Source organism: Ciona robusta, chromosome 12 (genome assembly GCF_009617815.1).
Source record: "Ciona robusta chromosome 12, ASM961781v2".
NCBI classification, from domain to species: domain Eukaryota; kingdom Metazoa; phylum Chordata; class Ascidiacea; order Phlebobranchia; family Cionidae; genus Ciona; species Ciona robusta.
In genome coordinates this window covers 4,195,653-4,214,293 of record NC_143246.1, presented here as the reverse complement: position 1 = coordinate 4,214,293, position 18,641 = coordinate 4,195,653, and the positions used below count along the sequence as shown (strand labels likewise).

The 18,641-nt window shown below is 36.2% G+C and overlaps 2 protein-coding genes across 3 annotated transcripts; both read right to left on the bottom strand.

Moving 5' to 3' along the window:
- Positions 1-275: 275 nt before the first annotated feature.
- LOC149726960 (solute carrier family 23 member 1-like) lies at positions 276-7,643 on the bottom strand. Of its 2 annotated transcripts, XM_089890147.1 has the most exons (14): positions 7,574-7,643; positions 7,377-7,456; positions 6,847-6,996; positions 6,381-6,547; positions 5,721-5,907; positions 5,123-5,304; positions 4,556-4,676; positions 4,089-4,225; positions 3,376-3,543; positions 2,796-2,916; positions 2,095-2,267; positions 1,318-1,499; positions 826-955; positions 276-422 (listed from the first exon to the last, which is right to left on the bottom strand). In XM_089890147.1, the coding sequence occupies exons 2-14, from the start codon at positions 7,404-7,406 to the stop codon at positions 326-328; spliced, it is 1,845 nt and encodes a 614-aa protein (XP_089746273.1). In that variant the 5' UTR covers positions 7,407-7,456; positions 7,574-7,643; the 3' UTR covers positions 276-325. The 2 variants fall into 2 exon arrangements, with proteins under 2 accessions (XP_089746273.1, XP_089746274.1); XM_089890148.1 differs by lacking the exons at positions 6,847-6,996; positions 7,377-7,456; positions 7,574-7,643 and adding an exon at positions 6,650-6,820.
- A 2,932-nt stretch (positions 7,644-10,575) lies between these two features.
- LOC149726959 (solute carrier family 23 member 2-like) lies at positions 10,576-18,575 on the bottom strand. Its single transcript, XM_089890149.1, has 12 exons — positions 18,417-18,575; positions 17,825-17,991; positions 16,849-17,035; positions 16,178-16,359; positions 15,458-15,578; positions 14,587-14,723; positions 14,124-14,291; positions 13,397-13,517; positions 12,757-12,929; positions 12,053-12,234; positions 11,615-11,738; positions 10,576-11,254 (listed from the first exon to the last, which is right to left on the bottom strand). The coding sequence occupies exons 1-12, from the start codon at positions 18,528-18,530 to the stop codon at positions 11,104-11,106; spliced, it is 1,827 nt and encodes a 608-aa protein (XP_089746275.1). The 5' UTR covers positions 18,531-18,575; the 3' UTR covers positions 10,576-11,103.
- Positions 18,576-18,641: the final 66 nt, after the last annotated feature.

Sequence of the window (18,641 nt, the reverse complement as noted above, 5' to 3'; positions counted from 1 at the left end):
TAGCAAAAGAATCATTATTTATTCAACTAACATGATATAGGTAGAAATATAACCACAACAGAATATTGAATCCGAGACTGCACCCCAATTATGGAAACACAAAAAGCATTCTTACCAGTTATGTGTGGCAGCAAACAGAATGGAAATCTCAAGAAGTTAAAATATTAGCACCAAGTAAAAATGTTAAAACAAAGATTCCTTTATGCAGTAATAAAGATTAGTTTGAAATTATACCTCGGTAACAGACAAGATGAGTAGAAAAACAACACAACAGATTCAAAATATTTTGTATTTTTATTTACGTACAAATAGACTACATTTCACATTAAAACTTGGTGACAAAGTTCATGCCTTGTCCTTTTTCTACATCTCCATCGTACCTGCCCATGAACTCTGGCAAAATGGGAATATACCGAGAAAACCTGAATATAGAATGTAGATTATAAAACGAATGAATAAATGTAACTTGTTTTATCTTCGCGTGGCTTGAAAACGACAGTAGTTATAACACGGGTACTGTTTTGTACAGCCTGTGCCAGCTTACGAGTTACCATGTATATTACTTTGTGTATTATTATTTTTTGAGGAAAGTTTTAATTTTTTATGTATGGCTGATAATTTAAAAGACCCATTAGTGGCCACTGGGTTGGAGCAACTGCTGTTAAGTGTCATGCCCAAGAGCACATAATCCCATAAAATATTGTAGCAGCGACGAGCCTTGAACCCATTAACCCTGGGTTGGAAGCAGGCACGCTAACCATTTTGCCACAGAGCCGGATAAAGCCAAATAAAAAAAATTGAATCTGTAACTTCAGTATACCAAACCTGCAGCAATTAGTCGGGAAGGGAAGTTTGTAACAATCTGCTTCCTGTTGAAGCAAAGTTTTCTCGTCAAGAACCTCATTACCGTTCTTAGCGTTTCGCCATTTTACAATACCACGTTCACTTTCAGTACCTAGGTAAATTTTAAGGAATAAATATGTGTAAAAATACTTGTTTAAACATAATTTAATTGTTAAGGAAATATCTTTTGTCAAGTTTTTTTGGTCAATATAAATGAATGAATGTAACTTATCCTTATACACAGGTGTTCATACACCTTATGCCAGCTTAACAAGTTACCAAGAATGTTACTTTGTGGGTGGTTATTTTTTGGATTTTTTTATGTATTGCTGAAAATTTGGACTACAAATTAGTTACCACTTGGTTGGAGTAATTACAGGCGGGCGCACTAACCACTTTGCAAAATCTGCTTTTTTTCAAAGACTTGGAAGAGACCAGACTGATCCAAAATCCACATACCACAACAGTAGTTACCTGGAATTGTGTTATCAAATACAAGAGCAAGTATTCCACCAACTAGCATGGAAGTTTCCAGAAGCACAGATAATATTTGGTCGATCTCCATCACCCCAGTCTGTATAACACCTTGGTTTGCTTTCATCCATTCTGGCACTGTTAATCCCATGAAGATAGAGAAACCAATTATAAACAGATTCCTGTAATAACAAGTTTCAGCTACAAAACCTGAGAAATTAATGGTCTCTAATACAGGAACCTTGAAAGTCACACCCACACGCCACACACATCATTTGTCCATCGCCGGTGCAAAGTGGTTAGCACGCCTGCTTCTAACCCAGAAGTATTGGGTTCAAGGTTGGCACAGCTAGCATTGTAGGAGTATGTGTCGTTGGGCAAGACACTTAACAGCAATTGCTCCAACCCAGTGGTCACTAATGGGTTGTCCATTATCAGCCATAAATATAAAAAATTACCCACAAAGCAACATACACGGTAACTCGTAAGCTGGCACAAGGTGTATGAAACAGAACACCCGTGTTATAACAACGCTTTCTAGCCAGGCGAGATAAAGTACATTCATTCATCTAAAATAAATGTTAGTGACACCACAGTACATCACAAAAACTGCTATGTCCGAGTTATTTCGTGTCTGTCTTTCAATTTTGCATTGCAATTATCTTTTACAAGGAAAAACTACAACTAAAAGTATGAACATCATATTACATTACGCTGTAAAAATACATCAGCATACAATACATGCATCTAAGCATGCAACCTTAATTCTCCACTAACCTGGGTGAATTAAGATCCACATACTGCAAGTTGCTGAGTCCGACTGCCGCGATCATCCCAAACATCACACAGAACAAACCTCCGATCACTGGATCCGGGATCGTGACAAAGATGCTCCCAAACTTGCTAAGCATCCCAAGGATGAAGAAGATGAAGCCAGCTACTTGCAGGACCTGGGATGGAGGATTATGCTCTTATTGTACGGGTCCTTATGTTTATATTAAAAGTTCAACTTAATTTTTAAAAATGGCTCATTTCTCCTCTAAGTGTAGCGACCACACTCGTTTTCTTCCAATTAAATGTAAATATGTTTTTAATTGCAAGGGTGTTTTAACAACTGTTGTTTTGCCACTATATCCAGCCTTTTCGATTAAAATATTTCTAAATCTTCGCTACCGTAATCGATGAGACAAATAGGAGTTATTATTATGGTATTACTGTTACATGTTATTCATTGCGATTGAAGTTCAACAATAGGCGCACACATTACAATTCAATAGTTAGGATGAGGTTTAAGAATACTCGGCCTGTGTTTGGTGTATAGGAAGATACCCATGTTATACCTTGACAGTAACCATGTAGGATAAATATAAATACACCAAATGTGTCTCAATGATGGTATTTAAGAAGACACCTATGTTATAACTGTAAATACACCACATTAAAATATTTATAAATATTTGTAAACTTATCCAACCCACCCTTCTACTTCCAACTCTTGTGATTCCAATTGCTCCAATATTTTCACTGAAGGAGGTTGTAGCCGTGCTTGTCCCAATGACACCCGCCAGCAAGCAGCCAAACCCCTCCATTAGAATTCCCCTGAAAATAAATCAAACCAATTATTGATTAAAAAAATTAAAACCGATTTCTAATACAAGTGAAGCTGTTTTAAACCAAATTTTAATTCTGTTCCAATACATTAGTTTTCATTAAAACAGCAGCGGAAACCCTAGAATGCAAAAACGCTGTGCCATATATGATCGCAACAGCTTATCTATTATAGGCAGACTACATTTATTGAAGCAAAATTTTAAAAAATAGACAGATATTAAGATTTCTTCTTACAGAACCCCTGGAAAGATACCGAATAGTAATTGCTTTAAACAATGTCTGCTAATGGGCCGTCTGATATAGTATTATTAATACAGACAAAAAAATCACACAGCAAATCTTTATACTTATATTATACTAAAAGATATTATACTAAAAACAGTCATGCATTATAAAAAAAAAAAAAAAATTTAAAAAAGAGTAAAATGTGAAGATGTTTTGTCCTACCTGTTAATAGCATGGGTGGGGGGGTTAGGGGCCCCAGAGAGTCTTGCACATGCGTAGTAATCCCCAATCGATTCAACAATCCCCGCCACAACCCCAGCCATCATTCCTATCACCCCAGCAAGAGTCACCCGGGGTAATCCCCACTGCCCCGGGTAAGGAAACCGAAACCTGAAATAAATACTCAACTTATTTGTAATATGGTTCTACATATAGCATGACCGAAATTTTAAGATGAATGTAACATGCTTTATCTTCGCGGGGTGACAGTCGTTATAAGGCTGGTGTTCATACACCTTGTGACAGATTGCTAGTTACTATGTATGTTACTTTGTAGGTGATCATTTTTTTAGATTTTTTTACACAGATTTTCCGACCAGTTTGAATACAAACATTACAATCAGTATATATATATATATATGGCACAATTGTGTTCTTTTCAAAGGTTTGGTTTAAAAATGACAGTCAATTTTATTTATGTTAGTCTTTAAAAGAGAATACTCTTTAACAAAATATGAAAAAAATAAAATATAAAATATTTATATGTGAAAACCAATCTTTTAGCGTTGCCGAAAAAAAATAGGATTAAAAATAAAACAATCTTCATTAGATGTTTATTTTAAACAAACAAATATAGAGAAGAACTAACAGGATCACAAAAATGTACTAACATAAAATGTGCAGCCTACACAGGCTAATATGATAAATTATCTTACCATGGGGCTTTGTTCAAAACGTTAAGCTTTATATCTGTCCTAGCTTTATATGCAGGATTGTCTGGGTCGCTTGGTAGAGCATTGCATTCTGTTAGAATAAGGCAGAGTAGCCACGCCAGTACCAACGCAAACAGTACCTGTGTTATAATACAACTGACCTAAAAGATTTTTAGCACACTTTACTTTAACAGAGATGTTATGGGTTCAAGGCTCGTCGCTGCTACCATTGTGTGCGTATGTATCCTTGGGCAAGACACTTAACAGCAATTTGTCCAAAGTATTGGTCACTAATGGGTTGTCTAAATTTTTAGCCATACATTAGCCTATATAAAAAACAATTACCCTTATAGTTACATATGTGATAACTTTTTTGTATCAAGAAATATACTTATATGAATTGTATAAAAGTTTTAATAAAAAAAATTTAAAATATTTTTAATGGTGATTTCATTTGTAAAGTTACTTACAGGGAACATCTTAAAAATTGGAGCTTTCTTCCAAGTAAATTTCTTTTTCATTGAGTAATGTGGAAATGGAATATTCACATTCTTTAAGTATTGTGAGCATAGAATAAGAACAAAGGATGTGCTATGACAAAACAAGGAATAGATTAATAAAACGATAAGAAGTGTCTGCCGCATGGCACAGTTGGTTAGTTCACATGCCTATAATCCGCAGATTATGGGTTCAAGGCTTGCCGGTGCTACCTTTGTTGGAGAAAGCTTCCTTAGGCCAAACAATTAACGGCAACTTCTCCAACCCAGTGGTCACTAATGGGTTGTCCAAACTGTGGGCCATACATAAAACAAAAAGTCCGAAAATAGAATCACCAGCAGAGTTACAATTGTGGTAACTTGTAAGCTAGCACAAGGTGTATGAAACAAAACATCAGTGCTATAATGATTGTCGCTTTCCGGCTACGTGAGGATAAAGAAAGACATTCATTATATCACAACAAAAGATTGTAAATGATAAAAAATATGTGGAAAACATACTTTAAAATTCCAGAATACTGTTTAAAAAATCGTACTTACAACATTGCAATTCCCCATTGCGTGGATGCATCTCCATAAGCTGTGGAAAAGAGGTCCAACCCAATCAATGCAACAGCAGGGGCAATGGTTAAAGGTCCAATAAACCGAAGTAAAAAACCAATAGCACCAGTCAAGCCAAGCAAAATTTGCAAACATGAAGAGACAGCGATTGCTCCCTGAACCTGAAATTGGACCCAACTATTTAAGTAGGGCTAGATTGTGACTCATTGTGAGTCTGTGATAAATACATCTTTTAACAGATGCAGTTAAGAGATTATAAGCCAGATTTTTGTATAAAACACTCCCAATGGCAGGCTATACTTTGTTGTGGGCATGGCTGACCATAGTCTATTATACCAGCGGTTCCCAAACTTTTCTAAAAAATTTGCCTGGTGCAGGTGAACCCTTTGCAAATATTTTGATATTTCGCAGCCCTATAAAAATCAGAGAACGCTATAGAGTAAAATGCGAAAACCACACTAATGAAAGAGCTTTATTGTCTAATCATAATCATTGCTTGATTGCGGACCCTCTAAAACTGCTGTACGAACCCCAGTTTGGGAACCACTGCTCTATACTTATAAGTAACTATCATAACCTCTCTTATTCTCCTCTGCCATACTTCTGTCCCATCAATAATGCTTCCATCTGTGTCGTTATATAGAGTGTATGTGACGTTGTTGAAGCCACTAGGTAGAGCTGGAGGGCATTTATTGTGAGGCAAAGACAGGATGGCAAGTGTAGGTGGAAGAAAACTGAACGTACCGCCCTGCATGATTGGCAACCTGGATAAACACCCTTTAAAAATGATGCCAAGTTTGACTAACCATTTATAATGTATAAATAATATCTCAAATGCTTGTACATTGCTTCTAAAGTACCATAAAACAAACAGTCCTGCTGGATGGCAGACAACTGTTGGTACAATAAAGCTAAAGTTTTTACCTTATGAAATTTTCCAGCAATACATTTTGTATGGTAGGGTACAACAGTTGTGGAATATATTAAATATATATATACTTTAAATGGCTTTATGATTAGGTTATTTACAAGTTCTAATCTTTAAATCTAGCCTTATGAATTTTGAATTGTAATAACCTAATATGGCTACTATTTCAGTAGACATACAACTAGAATTGTGAGGGTAAAATGAAGTACTGTAACATAAGCATCTAAATCCTATATTTCATGGTAATTTAAACCATTAACAACGGTCATATATTTCAAGAGAAAGTTCATCCATCTGGATATAATTTACCTTATCCCAAAAGTTGTTTGTAGCATTGTGCAGATGCCAGCCACAAAGAAGACAGTGCTTATGATAAAAGCCCTTGCAACGTCTCCATCGTCATCGTTAGGAATACACAAGGGACCAGCCAGGAGCAAAGGTAGCCCCACCATGCCCCCAAGTGCAACCAAATAGTGCTGAAATATTTTACCAATGTAACTCTACAAATGGAAGGCCAACAGGCCTATGCGTAAAGTTTTTAAAAGCAGTAAGGTTTTTGTTTGGTTATGCGAACTTACGAAAAGGTTTATACCACGGCCTACTAGAGATTCTGCAAACAAGTTATACGAGGCGAACTTCTGCATATAAATCATACGCGGCGAACTTCGGCACACAAGTTATACGCCACGAACGTCTAAATACACCTCTTCAACCGCAAATACGACATACCCTTTCACAGTTACAGTTGGTTCAAACTATCACTATGTAGGCCTACCTGAATTCCAAAGGCAACACATGCATACCAGGCAGGGGCATCATCAACTTTATACAACAGATCTGATGAATCGTCGTCATCTACGTCATGTGACGTCAGATCACTCACCGACACGTCATCACTACTACTAAAGCGTGGAATTTCGTTGCTCTAAATTGTTAAATAAAACGATTATTTAGACCTGATGATAATAAAAGAAAAGGTTTAATACTATAGAATATTGTGGGGTAAGATCGAATACTGTAAGCAACTAAATCCCACATTTTCTCATATTTTAACCTATTAACAACGGTCTTTTGGCCTTTTTTGAACAATCTCTTTTTGGAGTATTTTAACCTATTAACAACGGTCTTTTGGCCTTTTTTGAACAATCTCTTTTGGAGTCGCGGAAATATAAATTGCAAATATTCTTTCTTTACTACCAAGCGGGACCATAAGAGGGAATAAAAACACATCTCATTTTACCCCAGCATTCTATATTCACATACCATTTTAAACATAAGTGGTAGATAAATTTAGGCTATACGTACCACAAACGATGTATTATCTACTCCGTCCATTTTAGTAGTTGCAGAATTTAAGTTGAATCTTAAAGATTATACTATACCGTCTATAAAATGTAAAAAAAAAACTTTAACCCATATACCACAGCCTATAAAATCCGATTTAATGTGCAATGTTAATTATTTCAGTGATACTTTAAAAAACTTAACCTCAACAATATTACCCTTTCTTTAAATCTGGTCGCAAACAAAATGTCAGCCCATAAGGTGTAATCTTTATATACGGGCATCCCGGCCAATGCACAATACCTTTCTCACTGTTAACATATTTACTTCAAAATCAAAGCCTAGAAATCACCTCTGACGTGACCTAGATGGTGTTCAAATATTTAAAAGTTTCCGTAAATTCTTATTGGCTGTGAATAAACTTTCGTGGTAATAAATCATTTACCGATGCTAAGGCTAAGTCATTACTTGATAACCAAATCAAATAGTATGACTTTATTGATATAGGGAACTGCATATTTAAGTAAACTCAAAAGTAACATATATACATGGTTACTTAAAAGCTGGCGCGAGGTGTATGAACACCCGTGTTTTAGCGACTGTCATTTACCGCGGTTACGCGTGGATAAAGTAAGTTATATTCATTCATTCATTCATTCATTCATTCATTCATTCATTCATTCATTCATTCATTCATTCGTAACTTTAAATATATACAACGTAAACTATAAACACTGTAGACGTAAGAAACACAGCATGAACTTCTTTTGTAGACTACTATACTATTATGCAGACGCAATACACGATAATGAAGTCTCAGGGAGGAACGCACCCAAGAACACGCGTCTTGAAGCCAACTTCAAGCAACAAATGCTTGGAGCGCGTTAGGTGAGATAAGTCTAGAGCGAACCACATAACAAACGGTTTACAAAAATCCCTAACTTGGTGTTAACGTTTTATTGGTCAAATGTATATTAGAGTGGGGGGAATGGGACACCTGTTCCATCGATTTTCTCGTCGCATTTGGAAGTAAACAGTGAACATTCAAAGAATTATAAAACCGTATCCTCACGACTCCCATAGACTGTTGGTAATTGTTTAAAACACGATCAGGATATTTGGATACGATGGCTAAAGGTGTCCCACCTTCCCCCACCCTACTATATTACTATCTAATATGATAATCATACAACGATGCAGAAACATATACGCGCAGAAGTCACGCATTTGGCATAACGGAATAACTCAATGCTAAAACAAAGCCTTCGTGTATGGCTTGTCGTTTAGGAACCTAACATTATAGAATACTACATATGACCATTTGTGCCTAGATAGGCAAATAATAGGTTTATACAAATATTTTAAGCAAAACCTTTAAATTAAGCAAATTAAATCATCTGCGAAATTTTAACAAAAATTGAAATAAATACAGAAAATATCAATCGGGCAACATTATGTACGTATTACGTTGGTGTTATCTAGTCCGAACAGACTTTTCTGCCCTTTTTTTACACAAAAATTGCAGTACACAGACTTTTACGTCGGCAAAAAATCGGTTTGTTGCTGATTTATCTCTATTCCCTTTTTTTGTCAATTTCTTCTTCTGCGCATGAGGTATAGCTGGTACATAAATAAGTTGGCATACATAAAATCTTGAAAGTGGAGATAATATGAATCTGTTATACATTCATATTTAAACTGGTTATGTTTAGTTACTGTATAGTTAGATGTTATAAAGTGTGCAGAAATATTTAGTATTATTTTAAGATTGGTTTATGGTTAAGGTAATTTAAATCAGTTAATCAAAAAAATCATAGTAGGGTAGGGGGAGATGGGACAGCTTTTTATCCTTTTTTTTTTCTCCATTTTGGTAGTAAACAAAGATCATTCAAATAATTATAAAACCGTGTTCTCACGACTGCCATAGACCGTTGTTAATAGTTTAAAACAGAGTTAGGATGTTTATATATTATGTGCTAAAGGTGTCCTTTCTTCCCAACCCTATTATATATAACTGTATCCTCACGAACCTAAAAGAGCGTTGTTAATTGTTCAAAACAGAATTGAGAAATATGTGATAATATGTGCTAACGGTATTCATCTTACTTAAAAACAGTGCTAAATATTACAGTACTGTGGGGTAAGACGGGACACAATTAGCACATAATATCCAAATATCCTGATCGTGTTTTAAACAATTAACACCAGTCTATGAGAGTCGCTAGAATTCGGTTGTATAATTCTTTGTTTGCTGCCAAATTGGACGAGAAAATAGAATGAAAAGTTGTCCCATCTCTCCCTATCCGACTTTATAGGGAATTAAAACAGAAGAGGAAAATCTTCTTTCAAGGTAAGATTTTCTTTTTAAAAGATACGATTTTGACGGCCAGGTAGTTTCGCTACGTTCGCAAATTCCCATGCTTTGTTATATGACTGATGGAGTGCTATCCATCATAATGTAATTAAGTGAAACAGGATATTCTTGTAATCTTCAATCGCTGACGTTTGGTGTGAAAAATACCACTGTCTGGTTTATTTCGTGTCTCGTCTGTATTATATACTAGGGTAGTTGAATTCTAAGCAAAAATTCACATGTTCTTTTGTTTTGACTTTGAGTACAATTGTAACTAGTGTGCTTGTGCTAATTTAATGTAGTATTTTCCCGTGTGTTGCGTTATATGGTAGGGTGGGGTAAGAAAGGACAAGTTTTCATTCTCTTTTTTCGTCCCGTTTGGTATTAAACAAAGAATATTTTCAGAATTAAATAGTCCTATCATCACGACTCTCAAAAAGCGTTTTTTTTTTATCAAAACACGATCAGGAAATATAGGATTTAGAATGTAGATGCCCACGTCATTCCATCTTATTCCACAGTATTGTACAACATAGGTGTTGTGTGCGAACTATCTGCTGGCATATATAGCCCACCTGCTGCGTCAGGGTGGTCGGTGGAATTATTATTAAGTTCCACATGATATAGCATCTGAAAAATATGCGTGCACATAGAGATCGTATTTAGGCGTGGGAAATATGCAAAGAATTCAAGTTTTAAAGCTTCCGCAAATATTTTGCCGAGTGGTGAGCCAGAGATGTATTGTTTCAGAGATAATTTATATTCGTTACCGCGCCACAAGTATGGCTACATTTTATAAATTCGAAAATTTAGAACTCCGCGCACCAGGATACTAAAAAAAGTTTGGTGCTACAAATTAATCAGGCATTTTTTTAGTCTAATTCTATTTATTTTTTACATAGTCATTACAGTAAACAAATGTTTAGAAAACTGATTTTGACAAAATGAAGACTACTATTCATATAGATATGTAATATGAGTTGACTTATACAAGGCATTTTAAGAAGAGCTTTTTTTTATCTAAAGCCAGCAAAATAACTGTATACAAATACAGTTTAAATTTAAGTGTGCCAGTAATTTAGTGCCTGTTAAGTTAAATGTTATTTTAAACACAATAAAATACCGGCCGGTCATTAAACATATGAAAACACTTTGAAGAGAAAAGGCATTTGAGGTGTCAACTTAAGTGAGATAATTTTCTTTCGCAACGTTGCGCTTTGCTGCAATAAAATGATGATAAATTATTGTTTACACGTTGTCTCTACTAATACTAAAACCTTTTGATCACCACTAAAAAATTACTTGCGCTAAAGACGAAGCTCACATTCCAAAATTCTGTATATAAATCTTCAAATTCGTCAAAAAGTATTTCTGACAGCGGAAACCTTGTCTTCGTTAAACGACCGAGCTTGGCAGTAGGTTCATTTCGACTCCAAGCTCCCGAAGTCCCATTTCGGTCCTGCGAGTTTGCTCTTCGAGTTCCTGCTCTCTTTTGCGCCTCACACGGTCGTCGAACTCGGGCAGAAAAGGAAGATACTTGGCAAGTCTGCAATTAAAAAGTTTAATATATAGTAAGGTGGGGGAAGTTGGAACACCTTTAGCATGTAATACTCAAATATACGGATCGTGTTCCAAACATTTACCATTGGTTTATGGGAGTCGCGAGGATACGCTTTTATAATTTTTTGAATGTTCTTTGTTTACTCCCAAATGAGATGAAACAATAGAATCAAAAGTGTCCCATCTTCCCCACAATGTTTACATACAACAACGCAAATTTAGTAAGAAACTACTGGTATAAAATTATGCAAATATAATTTGTTTACTACTAAATGGAGCCATAAAACAGAATTAAACAAGAACCACCCCATCACAACCTACTACATTATGTAGTTTTTAAACTGACCTGCAATTGGTTGAGAATGGTAAATTGTAGCAGACTTTGCTGTAGTCGTCCTGATCCGTATTATCTGAGAAATCGCTTGCTACACTGTTCTCCCATTTGGTGAATCCCCGTTCTTCACGGGTGCCTAGAATATGACAAACTATAATAAAATATGACGTGTTATCATAAAATATTACGTAATAGCACACACTGTGACGCAATATCACAAAATATGACGTTATATCATAAAACATGACATAATAGTGACGATTTCAAAAATAGGCGTTTTAAACTGTCACAAGTGATGGGAAAACGTAAAGTAATGCGTATGGGGTAATGAGTCACCTCTGGTCGACACCCCATGTTCCCTTGCGTGTGTCGCAATAGGACCTCACCAACGTAAGTTTTTTTGGCAATATATATATGTACTATATCAGTCGAAGATGTTTTCAGTGTTACCAGGTAACGTGTTATCCAGCACTCCTGCCAGTATTGCTGAAACCAACATTGGTGAACTGAGCAACACTGTAAACACTTCGTTAAATAACGGGGAACCGGTGTTAATGGCGTTAGTATTTCCTTTCACCCATTCTGGAATAGCGAGGCCCATGTAGAGAGTGAATCCAACCGCAAAGACGTTTCTATATAAATATACCCAAAATCATATTTTTGTTGAAATGGTTAGGCACGCTATTTAATACATGAACAAAGACGAAACTGTATATAGAGCATGGGCGCATGTGTGCTTGGGCAATACATTGTTCCAACCCAATGGTCACTAAATGGGTTGTCAAAATTATAGCAACAACAAAAAAACAATGACTCACAAAGTTACATATGTGTGGTGGCTCATAAGCAGGCATGGGGTGTATAAAACAGAACAACTATGCTTTAACGACTATCGTTGCCTTACCATATCATCAAGATAACCAAGTTACATTTAACTTAATTCAATATATGGTAGGGTGAGAGAAGATGGGACACCTTTTCATTCTATTTTCTCGTAAACAAAGAACATTCAAATTCTAAAACCGTATTCCAAGACTCTCATAGACCGTTGTTAATTGTTTAAAACATGTTCAGAATATTTAGAAATTATGTGCTGAAGGTGTCCCGTTTCCCCCCACTCTACTTTATTAAAAATAAAAGGTTTCGTGTCCTACCTTGGCGAGTTCATATCAACGTATTGTAGATTGGATAAGCCAACTGCTGCTATCATGCCAAACATAATGAGAAATATCCCGCCCATCACCGGCTCTGGTAAAGTAACGAATATGCTGCCGACTTTTGACACGCAGCCCATTATAATGAAAAGTGCCCCAGCAGTTTGGAGAACCTAAAACATACCAATCTTTTTAAAGTTGGAAATATTATAGTGACAAAATGCATTCGGCACCAAATAATCATAGAATAAAGTCTTGTAATTGTTGGAAAGGAAATTGGCAAGCGTGTTCCAAAAAAATGATCTTAGGCGTATTTTATACAGAATGTATAAGAAAACGCCATGTAAGATTTGTATGTTGTATAAGAAAAGTAAACTAAAAAAAAGTTAAGTTTTGAAATTATGCTTTCGGCTTAAAATATAGTAGGGTGGGGAAAGATGAGACACCTTTAGCACATAATATCTTGAATCCTGATCGTGTTTTAAGCAATTAACAACGGCCTATGAGAGTCGTAGAGATAAAGTTTTATAATTCTTTGAACTTTGTTTACCACTAAATGGGATAAGAAAATAGAGTTAAAAGGTGCCCCATCTTCCCCAACCCTACTATGGCACTAAATATTGACAGTTATATAATTCACCCTTCTGCTTCCGACTCTTGTCACGCCAATAGCAGCAATATTTTCACTAAATGAAGTCGTTCCTGTTGTTGTACCGAAAAGTCCAGCAAGAACACAACCCATACCTTCCATCATAATCCCTCTGTGACGTCACAGATAAAATAAGTTGTGGAATAACATAACACTGTTATAGTAATTTAGGATAAATTGTGAAGTGTTTTTATTAGTATTTATGCATTTTAATTTAACTGTCGGTAATTTAAAGTGTCATTTTAATTGCCGTCGTAGTAAAGAGCGCCTGCCTCACAAATTCGACGGTCAACTCTTCTACCATAGTGGTCGCGTGTGTGCTTGGGAAAGACATTTATAACGGCATTTCAACTGCCAATTGGGCTCAGTGCCCATTGGTCACTTAACCGTTGTCTAAAATCTATAAATCAGCATTTCTTGAACTGGAGTAAATCAGCTATCAATCAAAATCCATCAGTTGACGGAACAGAAAATTTGTGCCAAATGTAGTACTTTACCACACCTTGAACAACTCGTTGCCAAAAAGCAAGCGCATCCGTCGCATTAAACATAACTGATGTTATTAGTTGTTTTCGCTTTTTAATAAATGAGCGCCATATTACATATTGGGGGTAAAATAGATAAGTATCTTTGTTAAAAAAGGTAAACATACAAAAAAAGTTCAAGAACCACTGATCTAAGTTGTTGAATTAAGAAATGTTTTTTTAAAAAAACTTGCCTGTTAATTGAGTGTTTAGGGGGTGGCGGGCTCTCTGTAAGCTTAGCACACGCATAGTAGTCGCCGATTGATTCAATAGTGCTTCCCAGTACCCCGCCTAACATTCCAATCACCCCAGAAAGTACAACTCGTGGAGCGCCCCACTGTCCAGGGTAGGGAACACGAAACCTATGGGAAAAAACAACTTGAAATAGCAATAAGCCTGCACGAAAAGATGTCATAGCCTACCTAGGCTATTTATTTTGGGGCAAATAATTTACTGTCTCTTTAAACAGTTTGTATATAGACAGGTATAATATGCATATATATTTTAGTAGGGTATGGAAAGATGAGACTTTTCATTCTAATTCTAGAAATTAAAAAAAACAAACATTTTTTTGGTTTAAAAGAGGCGGGGGTCGTGACCCCCTAAACCCTCCCCCTGGCTTCGCCACTACATGTTGATATATATGTACATGCTCACCAAGGGCTATTATGAATGACTGCAATTCTTATGTCAGCTCTTGCATAGTAACTATGATCTGCAGGATCCGGTGATAAATAGTCTGTGGCTGTTAATATCCAACATAATGTCCACCCACAGATAAGGGCTATCAGAACCTAAAAATATAGAAATCCTTTATAAAATTTCAAAAGAATGTTTTTTTGAACTAGATTGCGAAATTAGTAAATAATGTGGGACAAAATTGGATATCGTTAGCACATATAATATAGTAGGGTGGAGGAAGATGGCACACCTTTGGCACATAACATCCAAATATCCTGACCGCCTTTTAAACAATTAGTAACGGTCTATGTGAGTCGTGAGGATACGGTTTTAGAATTCTTAGAATATTTTTTGTTTACTACCAAATGGGACGAAAAAATGGAATGAAAAGGTGTCCCGTCTTCCCTAACCCTACTATATTGCATATTTTAAAATCGTTGTTTTTATCGATTTTCTTTTGGAGTCTTGAGTATGCGGTTATATAATTCTGTTATGTGCGTTGTTTACTCCGAAATGGGGCGATGAAAATGAATATAAACAGTGCCTATCTTACCCCGTCCTACCACAATTATGTAGATTCCATTAAAAAATCAAAAAAATAACTAATATCACTTATTAAGACACTGCGGTGTCGATTTTCAGAATGGCCTCTAAAATGGAAAAAATGGTCGCCCTTAAGGTTTAAGGTTAGGGTTACGGTTTTAATGGCCATATATAAGCTATGGTAACATAGGTTTCGGTGTAATAAAACCCCAGCGTAAATGTCAAGTTTTGTGACGCGTCAATGTATGTAGGACATACTCTCGTAGAACAGAATAGGGGTTCAGATAAAAAGGGTATCACTTACCGGAAACATTTTGAAAGCTGGGACCCAAATCACGTGGCACTTGCGCTTTCGGTTAAATGAGAAGAAGGGAACTTTGATGTGGGACAAGTATTGTGACGAAACAATGAGAGCTGTGCTTGTACTAGAACGTTTATCTTTATTAGTATAGTAGGATGGGGAAAGTTGGGACACCTTTTTATTCTATTTATCGTACATTTTGGTAGTAAACAAAGAACGTTCAAAGAATTATAAAACCTTGTCCTCGCGACTTTCATAGACCATTGTTAATTGTTTAAAACACGACCAGGATATTTATATACTTTGTGCTAAAGGTGTCCCATCTCCCCCACCCCACTATATAAAGTTATATGCCTGGCCGAGCAGGATATACAAATCTTACTTGTTTATTTTAAGGGGCAGGGCTACTACAGTTCTCATAACACCTGGTTGTGTTTTTATAAATCTTTCGCTTTTGAGCTAGAACCTTAGCAAGGCAACTTCAGTTCTTGTAACACGGGTTGTGTTTCATAAATAGTCCGCTTATGAGTTAGTAACTTATTTATCATTTCGTGGTAGGGCAACTACAGTTTTTATAACACGGCAGATGTGTTTCATACAACTGAGGGTTGAAGAAATTGCTGCTACGTGTACACACACGCCTACAATACACTTCATTGGTCTTTGACCCGTACACTCTGGGTCGACGCGCTAAGATAATACACATTTATGTAATCTACTTACAAAATAGCAGTTGCCCAGTTAGTAGAAGCATGAAAGGGTGCAGATGCGAACAAATCTAATCCAATTAATGCAATAGTCGGAGCTATGGTGACTGGGCCTATAAGTCTCATCATTAATCCAACTGTGCCGGTCATACCAAGAATAACTTCGAATAATGCTGCCACAGCCATTGAGCCCTGTGTCTGAAAAAAGCATTGTGTGATCAAATAAATGAATGCAATTTAATTTATCCTCGCGCGGACGAAAATGCCAGTCGTTAAACACGGGGGTTCTGTTTCATACACCTCGTGCCAGCTTACGAGTTACCAAGTATGTTGCTTTTGTGGGTATTTTTTTATATTTTTTAGGTGTGGCTGATGGACAACCCATTAGTGACCACTGGGTTGGAGCAATTGCCGTTAAGTGTCTTGCCCAAGGACACATACGCCCACAATAATAGCAGCGAAAAGCCACCTATTTATTCTTGCATGTCGGACCGAGCAACAATAAAAGTCGTAATAACACGGGTGTTCTGTTTTAAACAGGGTTGTTAGTTGTTCAAAACACGATCAGAAATATTGGATTTAGATGCCAACAAGATCCAATCTTAACACACAGTACTATAACTAAACTTATATTCCAAAAATAATAAAAATTATGCTATGCTATGAATAAGAAAGGTCATAACTTACCTCTCGTACCCTTCTCATCCATAGCTCTTCACCGTCCACTATTGAACCATCTGTATCGTTGTATAAAGTAGTTGTTGAGTTAAACGAGCCGGGGGGTAAAGGGTCAGGACATTTGTTGTGGGGAAGGGCAAGACTGGAAAGGATAGGAGCAAAAAATGCAAAGGAACTTCCTTGTAGAATCGGTAACCTGGGATTTAAAATCAGCGTCAGTTGATGGGTTAATGGCAGAGAGCACATACGGTGTCTTCATATACACCTTATGCTCGCTGTCGTGTTATAATTACATGGGTTTCTTTTTGTACACCAGGCACATATACATATAGTAGGGTGGGGGGAGATGGGACACCTTTAGCACATAATATCCAAATATGCTGATATTGTTTTAAACAATTAACAACGGTCTATGGGAGTCGAGAGAGTACGCGGTTTTGTAATTCTTTGAATGCTCTTTGTTTACTACCAAATGTGACGGGAAAATGGAACGATAAGGTGTCCCATCTTTCCCCACCCTACTATATATATATACAGAGTATGCAATGACTATAAATCTTTATTAACCGTCAAGATTAGACAATCGTAAAACTAGACAAACTATAAATTATACTCGTTAATATTAATACGAGGGAAGCGACCCCGCACAGCAGTTTATCGCAAGGCGGTCATGAGTTTATCGCAAAGCGGTCACGCCCAAGCAAACATAAGTTTAACAACTTGTTTGCAGAATATTTTATAGAGTTTGCATTAGACGCTTTATGCTGTGGTAACCATAAACTTTAAATTTATTATTATATACTACTGTGGGATAAGATGGGATAACGTAAGCACCTAAAACCCATATTTTCTGATCGAGTTTTGAACAATTAACAACCCTGATTTTACAATTATTTGCATTGTCTTTGTTTACCACCAAATGGGACGAAAAAAGAGAACAAAACATTTCCCATCTTACCCCACCCTACCATGCACCATAACTTGCCTGTTTCCAAATGTCGTTTGTATTATTGTGCTGATTCCAGATACAACAAACAGAGTTCCAATAACATAAGCCCTTCCTTGGTTCCCAATGTCGTCATTACCCATACATAACTTGGGAGCCAATAATAAAGGCATGCCCACAATTCCCCCGACTGAGAGCAGAAGGTGCTAAAAAATAAACAATAAATTTTTAAGCATTTTTGAACCTTTTTAAGAAAATAATTAACACCTTTTTAAGTTTTTTTTTTGAGGGGGGTTTCACAAGAAAATAAACAAAAAAGTTGTAAGCTTTTTTCAGTCCTTTCAAGAAAATGAGAAATAGATTTGTAAGCCTATTCAGTATTTGCAAGAAAATAAAGAACAGATTGATAAGCATTTTTTAGTATTTTCAAGAAAATAATTCTTTAAACACTCTTTTAATGTTTTTTTAGATTTTCCAAATAAATAAACACCAAATATGTAAGCAAATTCAGGCTGGGTACCTCACCCATGTAAAAAATTAAGCTCATACTTTTCTATGTCCGCGTTGTAGCTTATACTTGTCTCAAAGACACTGACCAACCAAAAATACCCACAAAACTTCAAATAAATACCTGTAACCCAAACGTTATGCAGAGATACCATGGGGGAACGTCGTTCAATCCATACATTAGATGATGCGCTCCTGTGCTTTCATTGGCTTCATCTTCTTTGTCTTTCTTTCCCATTTTAGTATCTTGGTTTCTTAGCTCTAAAAGGAAAATATGATTTATTCCCCAAAATTCCCCCCCAAATTTTTTTATAAATATTATAGGGTGTGGGAGTTATGACACCTTTTC